The sequence below is a fragment of the Alligator sinensis genome, unplaced genomic scaffold, assembly GCF_000455745.1.
Source record: "Alligator sinensis unplaced genomic scaffold, ASM45574v1 scaffold465_2, whole genome shotgun sequence".
NCBI classification, from domain to species: domain Eukaryota; kingdom Metazoa; phylum Chordata; order Crocodylia; family Alligatoridae; genus Alligator; species Alligator sinensis.
Genome location: NW_005842468.1, coordinates 587,455 through 607,460, shown reverse-complemented (window position 1 = coordinate 607,460; position 20,006 = coordinate 587,455). Strand labels below are relative to the sequence as shown.

The following is a 20,006-nucleotide window of genomic DNA, read 5'->3' as shown; positions in this document are numbered from 1 at the left end:
CGCTCTTCAAGGTTAAATTATGCAATGTATCAAACTTCTAATATGGCACATCTCAAGCAAGAAAAACTGCTACTCCAACTACTCGCAAACAAATAAAATTTTAAAAAATACTCGAACCAAACTGAAAGTAAGGGACCTTACTGGACCTAGGACTGAATAACACTGAATTGAATAACAGCTATTTTAATAATAGATCATTTACACATTCTAAAAGGCTTAAACTGATTTTACTACAATAAGGATCTATGACATTGATCAGAAACAAAGAGTACCTTTTAGCTTTATTTCTGATTTATCCAGTCCACTTTCTTTCATCAACTGTCTAATAGACCGAAGTTGTGTCATTATTTCATCTTTCTGTTCACAAGCCAAAGCATTTACGCTGAAACAGAGAAAAAAAAAAACAGACAAGCAGTTGAAATATCTCTGAGTTACTACTGGAAGCAAGTGTTTAACAAAACTGTACTACATATTTATAAAAAAACATGACAGTTTTTTTTAGGCGCATCACTAAGAGCAAAAAACCTGTTTTATTCTACCAATGTTGAAAGAATTTAGGGGAACATTAGAGCTAGGATAAAGAGCATTCATGTCACTATCTTCTCTGCCCAATGAAAAGGCTGCCTGTCAGAGATCTGTAAGTTTGTCAATTAAATTTGTAATTATTTCAACGTATTCAACATATTTGAAATTCAGTATTACATTGAGTATTATTACGCTGAAAGATTACATTAAGACCGTATGTTTTAATCTTAAAAATACATATCTCATGAAAGATGTCAACTACACACATCTGTATTCCTCTATACCAGTGTTCTCAACAAGGGTTCGGTGGGGTGGGAGGGTGGGGGCGCGGCGGCAGAGGTTGACATTCTTTCAAGGGTGCACAGGGTGCCACGCAATGTTAGCATTGTTAAGTGTGCAAATACTATTCACAAGATAAACCCAGAGATTTCAAAAAGGAATCCGTGGTGTTTAAAACATTCTGACCTCCTGTAGTCTGAGTTCTTAGTTACAAAAGAATTGATCTACTACAGCGGTAGGCAACCCTCGGCATGGGTGCCAAAGCATGACACGCAAAAGCATTTTGCTTGACATGTATGCCTTGGGACGGGTGGCAGGAAAGGGGCCAGGGATGTGTTGCCACAAGGACCGGATCCCTTGCAGCTCCCCCACCATCTGCCCTGGCACACCAACACATTACAGGTCAAGGCTGCAGGTGTTTTTGGCACTCTGCCCAAAAATGTTGTCAACCCCTGCTATATTAAGTTTCTGTAGTCAAAAAGCAAGTGAAAATTAAGAGCCAGCATTTCCCAAGGGGTGCCCCAAGTCTAAAAAGGTTGAGAATCACTGCAAGGTTGGGTAGAAATGTTACATGTATTCATGGACACCTAAATCAAGTCAGCTTATTTCATAAAAGAGCATTTATAACTACTTTTTATTTGGAGAAGCACCATATTCTGGAGGTCAGCAACCTATGGTCTGTGGAACCACTCTACCTGGCTTGCAAAGCTGAAGCTTCTGTCATACTCCAGTGAGGGAGGGGCTCACCTGTGTGATAGCTGGGTTGTGGGAAGAAGCAGCCACTGCCAGGCAGTGGGGACAAGGTCAGAAGGGCCAGCCCAGCTTGGAACAAGCTGGATAATTTTGGCCTGCTGCCAAGCCCAGCCATATTCAATCACCATTTGTAACCAAAATTACATATGCTAAACCTCAGTAGATTCTGGTTTTACTTTTCCTGGTAAAATACCACCCTCTCTCTCAGACTCTATTCATTTTTCCTCCAGTTGGGTGTTCCCATAATTTAGAAGACATTCTACACCAAAGTTATTTGAGAAATCAGTAATTTCATTTTGGGCTTTTAAGTTTCTTCAGAGCTGATGTCTTACATCTTACTATAGGGGTTTTGCAAGATGGCGCTCTCATAACTCATCCTATTTAAAATATCATCCCATAATCATTTTACTTCCATTTGTCATATGAACAAAGGTGTCATCTGTAAAAATGCATGCATCTGTAGAACTGGCTATTGTCTGCCCAGTGCTATGCAAGTGCTTAGCTACAAAAAGATTCCTACATACCCTTCTCTTGACATACATAATAATCTGTTGACACACTTCTAATTTCCCAGAAATTTAGAAGGGGATTAGTATAATTTTAAGAGGTTTCTCTTATCCTAGAATTACTTACCAGTTTGACAGTGGGTCCAACTGAGTCAGTAAAGAATTTAACATTTTTTCTGTCTGTGCTAGATGCTGCTCCAATTCCAAAAGCTGATGCTCTAAAAGAGAGACTGGCATATTAGAAATGAGTGTGCACTGAAGGATGTCAGCAAAGGAATAAAAGGAAGTTACATTTTAATGGAGAAAGATCAAATATCTTCTATATAAAACTCTGGAATGACTGCATCTAGGATAAAGTGTTCAACTCTTGGTATCACATTACCAGAAACAGAAAAGGGACTGCAGGTTCAGAAAAAGAACTTCTGCTTATTAACTAGGGGTGCAGATAGACCTAACACTTGAACTGTTGCAAGAATGTCACAACTGGAAATTGGTTCACAATCTTCCAGGGTCAAGAAGTGTCCACACATACACTGCTAAGGGGTCCAAGTAGAATGATCACCTTTTAGGCACTGCAGTGCCATCAAACAGCCACAAGGAGTTGGTAGTGACTACTCAGTCCAACTGCAGTTCTCAGTTTCCCTTTTTCACTAATATCGAGTTCAGTAAAGACCAAATGCTGAATTTTACTGAAATGTGTGATGGTACTGTGACTGGGAGTGCTGGGATTCATGGGGGAGCTCTCTGCCAACTTTTGAAGACACAGTGAATTTCTTTCCATTAATTGGCAATTAAGTCCTTGGGCAGCCCTCAAGAACCCCTAGGCACACAGAAGTAGGGGTCTAGGCAATTCATTCCTCCGCAACTGGCCAGGATGCAGGACACCTTGGTTAACTGCCATTAACAGAAGAAAATTGACCAGGTGTTTAAAAGCAGCAGAGTGCTGTCTCCTAGGCCCCCAGCCAGGGACACTGGTCAGGTGCAGACAACAAAAGTTGCAGCAGTAAAGTTCTGGTTGTATTCCAGAGGAAACATTTGCAGTGTGGGTGCTGGGGTTTGTTGCCAGCCTTGGTAATTTTTAAGGGGGCCTAGGCCAAGCTGCAGAAATATTGCTAAAGAGAAGGCCCCAAAGCCTGTTTTTGAGTGACCATATTATGAACCATTGCAGATGTGACAACTAGGTTGGTCAGAAAAGTAAATTAATCCATCCACATGTTTAGCTAAACCAGTAATGAGATGCAATTAAACAAAGCACAAGGTCTGCAAAGAGATATTATAAGGGAAGACCATACATTAAATAATTCAAATACTCTATACTATAGCTTTATGTTAAAATATTAGTGGCAGTGAATAATGAAACCAAATATATTAGATGTTATTTGGCTACAATAGATATATTTTTGTTAAGATGCTTAAATAATTTGTATAAAGAAGAGCATAAACCAAAGTAAGGAAGAAACAGGCCAGTGCTGCACAGCATTCCACAATGGAGGAGGAAAGGAGATAAGAAATGCTCTCTTTTACTGTCCCAAGGATATAAATCCCAACTAACTCATACCTTTCAAGTCCACAAGAGATCTGGTTCTGTTCAGTTCTAAACGTTTCAGTGAAACAAATATAAATGAAACTAACCACAGATCATTCATTAGCATATTAGAACCAGCCAGCCATAAATACTGGGTATAGGCTAGAGGGAAATTTGGGGAATTCAGCCAATTCAAAGACCTGCTGCCAGTCTGCTTGACACCCTCCTCCCACCTCTCAAATCTACCCAACCAGTATAAGTAAAAATCTGTGTTGTGCTGTCATGGGCAGCTAAACAGACTTTGGAATAAATGTTTGTTTTTATGTTTTAAAGTGCCAGAAAATAAAAGGTTGGGCTGTAGACCTATTTTTGCCTCTTTTTATCAGTATCCTACCCACAACATTACCTATAATCAGATAACAGGTGATGAGGTTGAGGAGCAGTAGAGTGGGATGTGTGGAGGACCAAAATGACACTAGTCATGGAAACCTTGGTGTCTGCACATAACACTGAACTGATTCACAGTGAACTAGTGCAGTATATTTGATTATGCTTTTAAAATGAGTCAAGAGGTTTAAACCATTCTAAGCCAACTTGTGCATCTGAGGCATTAATGCACATGATCTGGGAGTGGGTGGGAGTATTTTAATTAGAGCAGCTCTGAGAACCCCTTTAATTAAAGCACCTGAAGTATGTCATGTGTCCACATTCCTGGACTTCAGAATAGTGGCGGGGACACTTTATCTAAAGCTCATCAAGTGATCTGATTAAACCAATCTAAGCATTATGTCTGTCCGCACCCTAGAAGTTTTGACTAATGTAGTACACACATGGTTTGAGTAAACATGATGGAAAGAGCACATTGCTACAGGCTACTGACATGAAGGAAAAGAAGATGTTTAGTAAACAGGATGTTGGGAACAACTTTGCATTTGTTTGAAACAGAAGAAGATGAATCTACTGGTCTTTTCTATGTCCCTGGTTATTATACCAAGTTGTTATTGTGCTCTTCAGGTAGTGTGATTAGCCTACTGTAGTGGTTCTCAAGACATCCCTTGATACTTTTTGTTAACTGAATAGCACCACATTTCAAAAACTAGATTGTAAGTTACAGCAGGGGTCAGCAATGTTTTTGGGCATGTGCCAAAAACACCTGCAATCTTGACTTGTAAGATGTTGGTGTGTCAAGGGCAGAAGGTCGGGGAGCCACAAGGGGTATGGATCCTTGTTGTGGCAATGTAGCCCTGGCCCCTTTCCTGCTGTCCACCCTAAGCCACATGTGCCAAACAAAAATCCTTCACGTGCCACACTGGCACCTGTGCCAGGGTTGCCTACCCCTGCCTTACAGTGCTTACCTCCTTGCAGAGGGGGCACATATTGGGGGTGAGGAGTCAGCCAAGCAGAAACAAGCCCAAGCTTGCACTTATCTGCTTAGCTTATTTGCTTACCTCCTCGCAACTTATCTCCTCACATCTCAAGGCACCCATGGTGTCACAAAACCCTGGCTAAGAATCCCTGGCCTAAAGTTTCCTCTACTTAAAAGATTTATCTTGTTCATTCCCTTCTGTTTCCAGGCAGTCTAACTCCCAAAAGCAGGTTTTAATACATCTTTAAAACACACTTATTTCATCAGAGAGCATTCAAGAAACCAAGAACACTGAGATTGTGATTGGGGAATATCATGTTGGGGAAGTTTAAGTTGGATATTAGGAAAAAACACTTTCACTATGTGGGTTGTGAGGCACTGAAACAAGTTACTTAGACAGGTGGTGGAATCTCCATCTTTGGAGGGTTTTAAAGCCAGGCTCGACAAAGCCCTGGCTGCAATGATCTAATTGGGGATGGTTCTGCTTTGAACAAGGGGTAGGACTAGATGACTTCCTGAGGTCCCTTCCAACTCTAATTTTCTATGATTCGAAGAGGCCTTATCTGTTGACAAGGGGAAATGCCTTGGTCAGGTCAATGAAGGCAGTATAGAGGGGTCTCTTTCTTCCCTACATGTTTTTGGATTTGTTAGAATGAGAAGAGCACATCTATAGTGGGCCTACTAGCCCTGAAGCCGTACGGTGACTCAAGGTAAACACAGTCAGTAAGGACTGAGTCTTCGGAGCACCACTTGAGTGATGATCTTTCCAACAATGCTTAGTCGTGAAATACCACAATAGTTGTTACAGTTGCTGCAATCTCCTTTATTCTTGTACAGAGTGACTATATTGACATCGTGCATAACTTGTGGCACTGTCCCTACTGTCCAACAGGAAATAAGAAGCTTGTATACATGGGGCAAAGCACAAGTTTCCTGCACTTGATCACACTTGTTAATATTTTTAAAGCATTTTAGTAAATTTAAGAATGGGTTCTTGCGCTGCAAAAATATTAGTGAAAGCCCATTTTATTTCAGAAGGAAAACTATGCATTTTAATATACATATTCTAATAAATGCCTTGCCTGTTTCTTTTGCCTTATCTTCTATAGTCTCATCTTTCTGAGATGAACTTTCTTCTTGAGATTTCATCTATAAAAAATGGAATAATATTAAGTGCCAACAGAATAACACTATTTCAGAAAATGCACTTAAAAGCCTTGTTAAAACTATGTTAATAATTGTAGCCACTATCTACTTTTCACTCACACAGGACCATACCCCACCCCCCACAATACTGCAAACTAAGTCAAGTGTAGCAATCTCACTAAAACCATAGAAAGCTGTGCGCCAAAAAAATGACATTTTAGTATCTAGGAATAATGTCTATGACGACTGTCCAAATCTCTCTCTCCCCCTCATTTTTTCATAATCTTAGTAAGAATCCCCATTTCAGAATCAGACAAATTATTATTGTACCTGACCTTAGCCCAAACTAAGCCAAGCATAATATAAATGGATATCTGGAACTCAGGCTCAAAATTTTAGCTATTTTCATATATGGCTCATCTTAAATACATTGTTCAGATGCACAGAAATCACACTGACTTGTAATGTTTCAAAGTAGGTGTCACATTGTACACTAAAGGGAGTGTACTGGAGAATCTAGTCACACTTAACAAATAATGCATAAGACTTTTATCATAAAATATAATGCAATCATGACAATATCTAAGGAATTGTCAAATTAATCAACCTAGATTTGATTTAAGAGATCCATTATATATAATTTCTTCCTTAATTCACAACCTATATCCTTGCTTAATTTACACTTATTCACAAAAACCTTTAGCTGTAACCACCTAGAACAGGGGTTGGCAACCTATGGCCTGTAGGCCCAATCCAGCCTGTGAAGCTCAGGTAGCTCTCTCTTGGCTGTGATATGGTCAAACAGTGAAAATGGCATCAGCTAAGTCCCAGTGTTGTCCATCTTGTACCCTAGATGGTTCATTCCAGCCCACTGCTAAAAGATATTGCTGACTGCTGGCCTAGTGGCAGAATAATTAAGATCCAGCTTCTGAAAACAGTAATGTATGTTAACCCCCACTACAGCTACAGTAAATTAATACAGCCATACATTTTGGTAAAAGGTAAAGGAAGAGAAAATAAAATCCAAATAGATTTTTAAAAGCTTGGAAGATGAAGAACAAAAGCCTATCCACTGACAGACCATACAAACACTGGAGATTAAGAAATTTAATTTTGTATGAAATAAGGAAAACTTGCTTGATACAGCTTTTCAGAATCTAAAATCCTCTCTCAAAAGTAACAGAAGGCCAATCACTTCCAAGACAAGAAGAGGTCATTTGCCTTTTGTAAGTATGCCCCTAGTTTCAACCTTCTCTCTCCAACCACACAGATGAATCTCTTATAATACAAGCCCTCAATCTGGCTATTTACTAATGCAACCTCTTCCTCTAGGCCCTGACAAACGCATAAAAATTTAAGATTGGAAGGTGCCTCTTGGGTCAGAGTCTAGTCCTCTCCAATTGCAGAATATTAACAATGCATGTCGTGCAATCCCTTTGTTCAGTTAATAAAGCTTCCTCTTAAATGTTTTTTTGTATCCACTATTCTTATCACAAGGTTGTTCCAGTTGCTTACTGCTCTGATGGCTGGAAGCTTTCTCCTATTTGCAAGCTAAATTATTCATTTTTATATCCATATGTTCTTGTGCTAAGTTTGTCCAATAGCTAAGGCAGTTCTTCCCCACCCCTGCATGTACTTCTACATCATATTTAAAAAAAATAATCTTGTCTTCTTCCTGCTAAACAAGCCAAGGTCATTATTCTCCTCTTAAAATATAGGGTGTAATTTCCCCTTATTGGATAAACGTTTCTGCACTTGTTCCAGTTTGAATATTTCTTTCTTGAACAGGGGTGACCAGCCCATAGTTATCTAGATTACGTTTTTTTTGTTGTTTTTTTTTAGAAGGGCTGAGGAAAGAGGCACTACATCTGCTATTCTCCAAACATATGATACCACCACCTACTTGACACCTTAAACATATTAAAGTAAGAATGCATTCACATTTATTTTCAGAAGTATGCATTAAAAATACTGGCTATAGGAACTGAGATTTCATGTGCCAGTTCTTTCAGAATTCTGGGATGGAGATTATCCAATTCCACACGACTCAAAATTTTACTTACACCTCAATATTTATAATTTCCATTTCTATACCCTTGTCCCCAGGAACCATCCTATCATTTCCCCTAACAGCCAATATCATCATATTAGAAATTAAAATAAATTACCCATTTAATTTTGAGGCCATACATACATTACCCTTTAATCTCTACTCTGTCCTAACTGCACAGTAACCGCACTTCCCTCCTGTTCTCATTTTATAAAAGCCTTTTGATATTCATTTTAATATCCATTGAAAGGTTTAATCTATCTGCTGTCAATTATCATTTCACCCCTAAACTCCCTGACCTCCTAAGACATTGCCTTCCTTGCTGATCAATTTTTTTCCCTGCAGTCCTCATGGGCTTTCTACTAACACTTTATATGTATGTATATATCAGCTGTATTTTGGAATGTAGTTTTGAATCAAAGCTACAAAACACAACTATAATTTGTATATCAAGCAAGGGGGAAAATTGTAGTAGAGTTCCAGACCTGACCAGATGAATAACTACTTATACAAGGATCGTTATAGTTAGGTTTTGCAGCTAATTTCACCAACTAGTTATCTTCACTTTCAAAATCTGCTCTTTTGAAGTTAAGAACTTTTGTCACCCACCAATTTTTGTTTATCTTCCCATTTCATTTAAACCAATTCTTCTTAAAAGCACTCAATCCAAGTTATTTCCTATGACCAGCTCCTCTATAAACACTAGTTACCAAATACCATCATCTGAGCTCTTGTTGGCTCAGTAGCTGAAGACATCTATAAACTATCGCTATTATTAGCGCCATTCTCCAATCTAAAACTAGGAAGTTAAAACTTCCCATAACATCACAATTTCCAGTAACATTTCTGTTTAATGACATTATGAGGATTTTAAACAAAATATCCAGTTCTAACTTTGGAAATCTGTTATTTTTTCTAGACTACCACAGCCCAGTAGAACCTCTTCTACAAGCATTTGCTAAAGTAATACTACTTTACAATCTGTTTGGGTCAGGATTATGACAACATGAATAAAAAGAAGTCTATCACGCCATTCATGTACAATGTTACCCTGTTGCCTTTACGCACATCTTTATCATTCTGGAACAGTACATATGCTTCAATCCCAGTCCGTGTCACCTGTGCATCAAAATTTACCAACAGGCACATTATGTTCTTTCCCTGTTACTTCTCATGCGTGTAAATTGCTTCCTGTATATAATCAAAAGGTTGCCTCTCTGTCCTCCTTGTACCTCTCCTCTGTCACAATGCCTAAAACAAACCTCAGTGGTTTGACAGTTTATGCTGTGACGGCTGCTTTTCAAGGTCTAATTTGTAACCCTGTGCTCCATTTGTTTCATATTTAGATCATAAACTATTTGGGATGGGGGACTGTCTTTTTGTGCTGTGCTTGGACCGTACCTAAAACACTGGAGGTCCTCCTTCCATGACTAGGACTCTCTCTTTTTTGTGATTTAAAAAAAAAAAAAAAAAAAAAAAATGAACATCAGGTTCCTTCCACATTTTACTAGAAAATTTCTTAATATTAACAACACTCACTGTGTTTTTTCCTTGATGGAACTCATTATTGCTGCTGCGTAACTGATGGGAGAGAAATACAACAGAATATCACTCTAACCTTACTGTTAAAAATAAACTGCATAAGTAATCTTCTCTCCACTCAGATTTACCCTGAGGAGGGAGGAAGCATCTAAAGAGAAACAGTCAGCTCTCTCTGTTTCACACACACACACACACACACACACACACACACACTCTACACGTTAGTTTTTACTTTGCAGTTCAACATTGACAGAACACTGGACAAAAGAGAAGGTCTGTTTTGGATAACATGGATGGAAACAGAAGCAAAAAGATGGCCTGTTGGACCTTTGCCATCCTTCCTTCCGTGAGTAAGATACTTAATATGAAAGTACTTACCTTTACAAATTTATATGCTGCAAACATCCCCACACCAATAGCATACAAGGGCATAAGAGTAAAAGCTATATCTCTGCCATTTCCTCTAGTTCTCTCACTCTTCATTTCCTTTCCCATTGTATTCCTCATCTGCTGAAAGCTCTGGTGTGTTTTACTTTCAGAACTTCCTGGGTTCACGTGAGATTGATGACCACCCTCAGGACCACCTGCAAAATTGAATATTTCAAAGGAAGACAAAAAGGTTTGAGTTCTGTAATTCATTTCACAATAGAAGTAAGCTAAAATTTTTCTTCCTTCCAGGATGATCCTGGATCATCATACCATTAGTATAGTATCAACTACCATTATACAACTGTTTATTCTGAACTCATACTACATACAATTACAACTAACACTCTTCATGAATACCTAGTTAAATCTGTACATTATAATTAGCATATTAAGATCCTCTTTTCCTCCACTGCTACAATAAAGAGTGCAGTGCAGATTACACAGTAGGCGTTTTTCTTACTAATAGAAATAAATAATTCAGCTGTCATTGCAAACTGTAGTAAAGTTAGATATAATCAGTAATATACTTTGATCTTGAAATTTAGCAATCTAATATTTAACTTTTAAATGTGCTGTAACTGCTCTTCAGTATTGACATCCAACTCACCAATTTTTCCCCAACAAAGAAAGCCAAGTTAACTGTTTTCTACCTTGAGAAACAAGCAAATAACATTTCCCCAACTAAGCAAGAGACTTCCACTAAACAAGCCAAACTAGCCTGCATGCAATGGGGTTTAACTATAGGTGCAATGATGTTTCAAATGCCCTCTACATATGCAGGAGTGCCATATTTCAGCAAGTTAAATATTTAGATTTAAAAAATCAAGTTTAGCATTGTACATATACAGTACATATGTTGCAAACACTCAACTCCCTTATCTATAAAAATTATGTATTTCACATTAAGCAGACATGAACGTAGGGACCAGAACTTAATCTCCACCTCCCCCCATTCCCTTTCAGAAGGTAGCTGACAACTAGGCTAGAGAATTAGGCACACTTCATCTTTCTCTAGCTCAAATGTTTAGTTGTTCCCCATAAAGTAAAAGTTTTTACAGGAAAAATGAAGAGCCCCCTGCCTCAGCATAACCTACAGCACCTATAGTATAACAAACTAGCTTCACACCTTTCCCAAGTGCCACAACTATCACCTACCCCTACTTTCTGTTCCCTGCCTCATCTGCTGCCTGTCCCCTGCCTGGTCTACCATGTGGCATGAGTAGCCCGTGTGTGGCACAGGTTGGCCATCCCTCGATCAGACCACTCCTGGGAGCCAAGAGGTGTAATTTGAAACTCCTAAATCAGAAGACTGTCTGTGGTATGGATCTTGCCCAAAGGGCTTCTTGTGGTCCTGAAGTCCCAACACATCTCTGACCCCTAAATCTAGCACTTCACACTGCCACTGCTCACCCCAGGCCTGAATTTTTGGGTTGAAGAGTGGCAGCGGGGTTAGCCTGTGGGCAGTCAGCCTCCTGCCAAATTTCCAGGTAGTGATCCCCATTGGGGATGCCTTTCAGCAGCAGCAGGTTACTGTCTGAACCATTGCATCAGCACACAGGAATTAAAACTGCCACTGCTACCCATCCCACTGCTGGAGATGGGTCATTTAGCCCATCAAACAGAATAAAAGCCACACCCCTGCCCTAAATCAAAGGAGAGAGCTTAATCTGCATCTCCTACATCTTGGAGCAGTGAGTGTTTAGCAGAGGCAAGAGCCAGAACACCACTTCATGGAGCACCTTTGTTTGAACTGTGCTTACCAAGCCAGGTTCTAGGAGCACCTAGTTAATCAAGCCTCTCCCAAAACATAGGTGGTGTATAGGCCTAGTTTATGAAGCCTGAAGGGATGTAGTTTTATGCCAATCCCCCCAGCATAATCAAGCCTGAGATGCTTTTTGGGTGTGTCTAGAAACAAAATTTGACACTCAAGCAAATTAAAGCTCCAGGTGGTAACTGAACAAGACCTTTGAGGACAGCAATTTGACTTAAATAGTTTCATAGTTGGTAGGGTCAGAAGGGACCTGAGCAGGTCATCAAGTCCGGACCCCTGCCATGGACGGGAAAGAATGCTGGGGTCAAACGACCCCAACTAGGTGATTATCTAGCCGCATTTTGAGGACCCCCAGGGTAGGAGCGAGCACCACTTCTCTTGGAAGTTGGTTCCAGATCCTAGCCGCCCTGACTGTGAAGTAGTGCTTCCTGATGTCTAGCATGAACCTACTCTGTCAACTTATGGCCATTATTCCTAGTTACTCCTGGTAGTGCTCAGGGGAACAGGGTGTCTCCTGTTTCCTGCTGGTCCCCCCTTGATAAGTTTATAGATGGCCACCAGATCCCCTCTCAGCCTTCTCTTGTGGAGGCTGAACAGGTTCAGGTCCCGTAGCCTCTCCTTGTACCGCATGCCCTGCTGCCCCCTGACCACGCGAGTGGTCCTCCTTTAGACCCTCTCAATGCTGTCCACATCCCTCCTGAAGTGTGGTGCCCAAAATTGGCCTGACCAATGTTGCATAGAGGGGGAGGATCACCTCCTTGGACCTGCTCATGATGCATCTGTGGATGCACGACAAGGTGTGGTTAAGCCTTACAGATCACGTCCTCACATTGGTGGTCCATGTTCATCTTGGAATCAATAGAGACTCCAAGATCCTTTTCTGCCTCTGTCCTGACGAGAAGGGTGTTCCCCAGCCTGTAGATGTGTTGCTGGTTCTCTCCCCAGGTGCAGTACCTTGCACTTGTCAGTATTGAAACCCATTCTATTCTCATCCACCCACCCTTGTAACCTGTCCAGGTTTGCTGTAGCCTGTCCCTCCCTTCTAACGTGCCCACTTCCCACATCTTAGTGTCATCTGTGAATTTGAACAAGGTGCTTTTCACCCCCTCGTCCAAGTTGCTGATGAAGATGTTGAACAGTGCGGGCCAAGGGCTGAGCCCTGGGAAACCGCACTGCCCACATCTCTCCAAGCCAAAAATGACCCATCCACCACCACTCTGGGTGCAGCCCTCCAGCCAATTAGCAACCCATCTGACTGTAGGCATCAACATCACAGTCACCCAATTTTTTAATGAGAATGGGATGTGAGAGTATCAAAAGCCTTCCTAAAGTCCAGAAAGACTATGTCCACTGCGACACCTGCATCCAAGGATTTTGTGACCTGGTCATAGAAGGCCACCAGGTTGGTCTGACAGGACCTGCCTCTAATGAACCCATGTTGGTTGCCTCTAAGCATAATCTCCCCTGCTGGTCCCTCGCAGATGTGCTCCTGGATAATTTTCTCAAAGAGCTTCCCCAGGACCAAAGTAAGACTAACAGGCCTATAGTTTCCTGGGTCCTCCTTCCTCCCTTTTTTGTAAGTGGGGACCACATTGGCCCTTTTCCAGTCCTCTGGCACCTTGCCAGAGCACCACAAGTGCTTGTAAATCTGTGCCGGGGTCCCACAATGACCTCTGCCAATTCCCTCACACCCTGGGGTGGAGATCATTTGGACCTGCTGATTTGAACACTTTCAGTCCCACCAGAAGTTCCCTGACAGGGTCCTCACTGACCCTAGGCCTGGCTGTGCCTCTCCTGGGTCTCTCCATCCCTCCCGAGTTGTGCAGGACTCGCCCACTTAAGTCACTTTCTGTGGAACATGAAGCTTGTTGTACTCTAATTTGTCCCAGAACTCAGCACAACTGAAACAAGGTTATATTTTAATACTGCCTTACAAACCAAAGACTTATAAGGTTCCCTGGTTTTACATTTATGGCAAAAACAGCAGAATTCACCAAGCTTGCTAAGTGGAATTCAAGCCTGCAACAAAAACAGACACTGAATCTTAGCCTTAGTCATACACAAAGAAGAATATGGATTCTCTCAGGCAGAAGAGTGGTTTTGCTATCTTCTTTAAAGATAGGAAGCAAAGATGGGCCTATAGGCAGGAAGAGCCTAAATCATAATATTGTGCTAATCTAAAAAGATTTTTAATGAAAATAATCTTAAAATGGTATTTGGAATAATTTTCAATGCAATTTTTAAATAAGTTTTCAGACCTTGAATAGTAAACTGAAATTTGAGCTAAGATTAGCATCAGATCTTCAGTGGAGTTACATAACAACCCCTTCAAGCTCTTTCATTTTTAAGTTTGCAGTATCAAAAATCTGATTATGTTTCCACTTATCCACTGGAACCCAAAACAGAGCAGATAGCTCTAAAAAGATATTATGGCTATACCTACGGTTGGAAATGCATGCCCTGGTATTCACTTCCAGGACTGCCTCTCTACTTCACATTCATCTGTCATTGGCTTGAATACAGACAAGTGTACTCTATGAACAAGAGGATCAAGTCTCTCAGGGGCCTTTGGAGTGAAGAAATTAGGAGCTGCTCTGACTTTTGGGTTTAGGTATGAGCTATGTGCCGAGAGGTTTAGACTGCACCAGTTCTGGATAAGCATGGAAGCAGAATTGTAAATGCTCATAGAGCTTTCAGGTGAAATAGGGAAGTTCTTGGTGAGGTTAGGGAGCTGCTAGGCAGGAGTATCCCGTTTCTGTTTTATTTGTTTGATTTTTACAAATTTTAAGTGCAATTTTGGATACTGGTGTCTTAAATCTTCTCTAAGTTCTTCAATTTGATATTGCTCTGGGCCCCTCAGAAGATAGTTGGAACTAACCTGGTTCACTCAGCATGTGACCTGCTTGAATTTCTATTCTGAGGCAAGGGTGTAGGTTGTAGCCGAGTTGGTCTAATGACATGGGAAGAAAGGTTCTTTGGGTAAATCCAGTATCTTTTACTAGACTCTTACTGGCCAAGAAGAACAGAGACCATCTGCTGATGCTTCTTTAGCCTATCGAATGGTGTCTGTGCCCAAAAACTTGCAAAGAAAAATTTTCCCAACTATCTGAGTTGGTCTAATAAAGATATTAGATTTACCCCCAAAAAACTTGTCTGCCTATTCTGAGGAAATAATCTCTCCCTGTATATTGCAGAGAGTACTTTGCTCTGGGTTTCAGATTAGTCTAAGAACCAGACAGTTAAGAGTGTGATGCTGCCACAGAGCCAGGTAGCTTTCAGATTTCTTTCCAAATCTTCTGTTTCTCAAATAAAGCAATCTGACAAAATAAAATAGTTATGTGTATTATTTTTATTTTAAAATATTACCAAGTGACTATAACAAAGAACATTAGTAAGCCAATATAGTAAAAATTTACTCAACAAATTAAGAACTGTATTAATTGATTGTTACAAAGCAGTGATAAAGCAGAAGTTGCAATGAAGTCTCAGTAAATGAGAAAACTCAAATTAAGTTACTGATACAAGTAGTAATCACATTAAGTTAGTGAAACTGATCCCAAAAACAATTACTTTCTTTAGTCCCATCTTTAAGAAGCAGCCACGGTTCTGCATAATTCACTGGCTAGGTCAGTGCAGTATAATTTACAGGTATGCAAGTGTCCTTCACTTAAGTATCTATCTTTCTGGTACCTCCTACCACATATTTTTAGTTTCGGGGATCCTTATATCACATGGTGATTGTTATTTGGGACCAGGCAATGAAGGTTTAGCTGGAGCTTCTAATGTATGCAGAGTCTCAAGGGGCTGCAGGCTGACTGGACTGGCTAAACCCATGATTCAAATCTCATCTCTTAATTCTTCTGGCTGGCCTGCCTAAGCAAAGGAGGAACATTTAGCTTTGGCTGATTTGGTGGCATGAGAGAGAAAGAACCGCCTCTCTTTTACAGGGTCTACACTTTTTTCTAGGGTTCATTTTCCATTTGCTTTGCCTTTGTGATTGCCAGGATAATTAAGTAAACCTAACTGTTTGGGATTATCAGAGTGAACCAATCCTCTTGCATACACAATCTTTAAAGTATGAACAAAAGTAGATAGTTCTTTCACCAAAATTACCCTAGATTTGCCAAATATCAGCAAGGTTCATTACAAATCAGGTGTTTCTTTATGGAAAAAAAAGCATCAAGAAAATCTGTTACAGGCCTCTGACAGAAAGGTGTTTTTGTTTTGTTTTAATCTTCCAGCTGGGCCAAGGACTATAACAAGTTTTTTCTGAATCTGGATTTTATAAAAATAATCTAAAACCAGCGTTCACCCCATGGCGAGTACTTCAATGCCCTTACCAATTTTAAAAGATTCTGGAATTTTTAGCAACAAAAACTGATAAATCAATGTGATTCTACAACTGGTGGAAGCAAACAAAACAAAACTTGTTTTTAACTTGAACAATGAACAGTTTCTGAGGCTGAACTCAAATTTGGACCCATTTTCCCCACATCACACTAGAGATCATTCTACGAAATGATCCAATGATGTCCATTCAAATATCTTTATTTCTAAAGTCTGTTGGGCAACCACATAAAGTGTGATGCCTCCATTTACTAGACACTTGTCTTCAGAGAAGGCCTCCAGATTAGATTCCCATTTTGGGAGAGCTGTCCTTCTATTACTGTTTAACCGCTCTCCTGCAACCAAAAAGACACACGCTTGTCAGTCTCCAACAGTGGGATCCATGTGGATAAGTCATTAGAAAGGAAAGAACCTTGCATTAACTATTGTTTTTTGATTGTCATATGGTTTCCATGACTCCTTTGAGACTTTGTATCAGTGAAAGAACTAGCAGCACTCAAACTTTCACACCCTTGGGGTCATTCACCACCCAGTCAATATTGCTGGCCAAAAATATCTATTCTTGAGTGAGCACATAAAAATAGCAGAAACCATATGGACAATAAATCTGACAACTAGTTACTCGAGAAACTCTAGCATTTTTAAAAGGAAATTCAAAGCTGGTAGCTTGATCAAAAGTTCTTATTTTTGTTCACAGGCATACACAGGGCCACCCTTTCTCTACCTTGTCTGCACAGACAGTTTTGTTTGAAGAGGAGATACAGGTCTCCTGCTCCATCATTTCTTGTTGAAGACACAAGTTTTTATTTTGTCACACAGTTCTAATGTTCCCATTCCTCTCACGTATTCCCACTGTAAATCATCACAAACTCTCTCTCTGTTTTGTAAGAAAATAACCTTTGTCCTATCTGACAGTGGTTTAACATTCCCCTTCAGGCACCGAGCAGGAAAGCTGATAGGCCAGTACTATCTGATAATGGTTAAACATTCACCAGGAGACCATCTTAATCCCTAGTTTTTCCACCTCAACTTGGAAAATTACCATAAAATGAAAGTAGCAGGAACCACAGAGTTTCCATGAGACCTATACAGATTAAGTCAGAATCTAAGCTTCAAAAATGAAACAATTAGTGAATTAGTTAAATTATCTTTCAGATATTATGTGTAAAGTCAGTGTTTGGTTATTTCCTGTTTATTAGAGTAACATACAGAAACCTCAGACTCACTACAAAGGAAGTATACAAACATAATGAGGCAATCCCTGCCCCAAAGAGGCCCTTTATAAAATATATTAATCTGTATGCTAAACAGGAACAGTACTAAAATGCTAAATTGTACATAAAGACTTACACACTGCATCATTGCTCACGTGGTCAATTATCTATATAAACCTAATGGCCTTCCCCCAGATTCATTAATGAATCACTGGAAATCAGAACTACTTTGTTTACTAAGCATCTTTTACTACTCAGCCTTCTACTGAAAGTATTTATAAACCATGACTGTAAGGCTGCCTCAGAAAAGTAACTTGTTCTCATTAGCTGCCCCTGTGGTAGGCTACTTGTGTTTAGAGACGTCCAGCCAGATCCTTGGCTGTCATACATCCACCCAGCTTCATGCCCATTCACAACGTACAACCCAATGGCTATACACAGATGCCATCTTTGGAACAGGATCAGCTGTGCTGGGACATGTCCTGGCACAGCTGATCCACTTCACTGACGTCTACATACGTTGCCCGGACCCAGCATCCTGAAGTGTTGAGCCCTGCTACTCCTAGGGCTTCACAGGCCTCATTCTTCATAGTTTCATAGTTGGTAGGGTTGGAAGGGACCTGAGCCGATCATCAAGTCCGACCCCCTGCCATGGCAGGAAAGAACGCTGGCATCAAACTACCCTGGCAAGGTGTCTATCTAGCCTCCTTTTAAAGACCCCCAGGACAGGAGCGAGCACCACTTCCCTTGGAAGTCGGTTCCAGATCCTAGCCGCCCTGACTGTGAAGTAGTGCCTCCTGATATCTAGCCTGAATCTACCCTCTGTCAACTTATGGCCATTATTCCTTGTTACTCCCAGTAGTGCTCGGGGAAACAGGGACTCTCCCACTGCCTGCTGGTCTCCCTTGGCCAGTTTATAGATGGCCACCAGATCCCCTCTCAGCCTTCTCTTGTGGAGGCTGAACAGGTTCAGGTCTCATAGCCTCTCCTCGTAGGGCCTGCCCTGCTGCCCCCTAATTATGCGAGTGGCCCTCCTCTGGACCCATTCAATCCTGTCCAGTACGCCAACTGCAGCCTGACCAATGTCGCATAGAGGGGAAGGATCACCTCCTTGGACCCGCTCGTGATACATCTGTGGATGCATGACAAGGTGCAGTTAGCCTTCCTGACTGCGTCCCCACATTGGCAGCCCATGTTTATCTTGGAGTCTATAATGACTCCAAGATACTTTTCTGCCTCTGTCCTGACAAGAAGGGAGTTCCCCAGCCTGTAGGTATGCTGCTGGCTCTTCCTCCCTAGGTGCAGTACCTTGCACTTGTCAGTACTGAATCCCATCTTGTTCTCATCCGCCCCCCCCTGTAACCTGTCCAGATCCAATTGCAGCCTGTCCCTCCCTTCCAGAGTGCCCACTACTCCCCACATCTTAGCATCATCCGTGAATTTGAACAAGGTGCTTTTCACCCCCATTGTCGAAGTCGCTGATGAAGTTGTTGAACAGTGCGGGCCTGAGGACTGAGCCCTGGAGGACCCCACTGTCCATATCCCATCAGGTCATTCTCTCTGACAGCAGCCCTGAGCACTGTGCCCCAATACCAGGTACAAAACAGGGAGCCTGCAGGGGTATTCCCAGGGCATTCCTATGCAGGCTCTGCTCTCTGTGCCTGCAGACACGCACCCCAGAACCCTCCCTGCAGGATCTGGCCCCTCCACGTCTGCAGCTGCATGCACCAGAGCTTCCCCCTTCAACCCAGCTTCCCTGCTCAGCACCTGCAGAAGAGTTCCTGGGGAGTGAGTCTGCCAACGCAGATCTAGGAAGTCCATGAGGCTCCCCACTCTGCACCTGCACATGTGGACCCCAGGCTGGAGCCAGGTGCCTTGAACTGCTGTCACACAGGATCAGGGTCCCAAACACCAGTGGGGTGGGGGTGCTCAGTGCAAGCAGCCCCAGACCTCCTACCATCAGCAAAACAGACATCTGTGCAGAAAAAGGCAGCGCATAACGCTGCGGCAGATTGTCACGGCTCTGATTCTGGGCACTTGGGACAGGGGCACCTGCTCACCTGGGGCTGTTTGGCAATGGACTTAGCTCTTCCAACAGCCACCTTGCCCTAAGGCCCATTTCCTACCTGGCACCTGCCTGAGCCCAGGAGCCAGCCCAGCACCTCCGGGCTAGGGTTGCCAACTGTCTGAATGTATTTAGGGAGGTTACAGAATGCCAGCGTGCCCATGACAACGCAAATGTGCCCACATGCTCCAGTGTATCACGTATGGTTTACAGTACGTAGACACTTTGAGCCAGGAAGGCAAATGCACACGACTATTACATTTAAAAAACCCACTGGACTGCTGTATAAAACCAGATTCAACCTTCAACATTTATTTCAGTGAAGCCCTATCCTTTATGTCCAGAGTGAGTCTCAGCAGTCTCCTGGAGATAAATATCGAAACCCTGGAGGCTTCGGGGCAGTCCTGGCGGGCTGGCACCCCCACTCCCCGCCCGCGCGTACTCCCCTGCAACCCGCTCAGCTCCGACCGACCCCGCCAGGAGGGACC

The 20,006-nt window shown here is 41.7% G+C and overlaps 1 protein-coding gene across 1 annotated transcript in view; it reads right to left on the bottom strand.

Moving 5' to 3' along the window:
* Positions 1-20,006, bottom strand: part of CCDC107 (coiled-coil domain containing 107) — a gene marked incomplete at its 5' end in the record, with an annotated part of 84,954 nt that overhangs the window by 2,187 nt on the left and 62,761 nt on the right. The window contains 5 exons of the mRNA XM_006030851.3: positions 273-382; positions 2,191-2,281; positions 6,037-6,103; positions 9,690-9,731; positions 10,071-10,276. Of these exons, the coding sequence (XP_006030913.2) occupies positions 273-382; positions 2,191-2,281; positions 6,037-6,103; positions 9,690-9,731; positions 10,071-10,276 (516 nt within the window). The remainder of the gene's footprint in view (positions 1-272; positions 383-2,190; positions 2,282-6,036; positions 6,104-9,689; positions 9,732-10,070; positions 10,277-20,006) is intronic.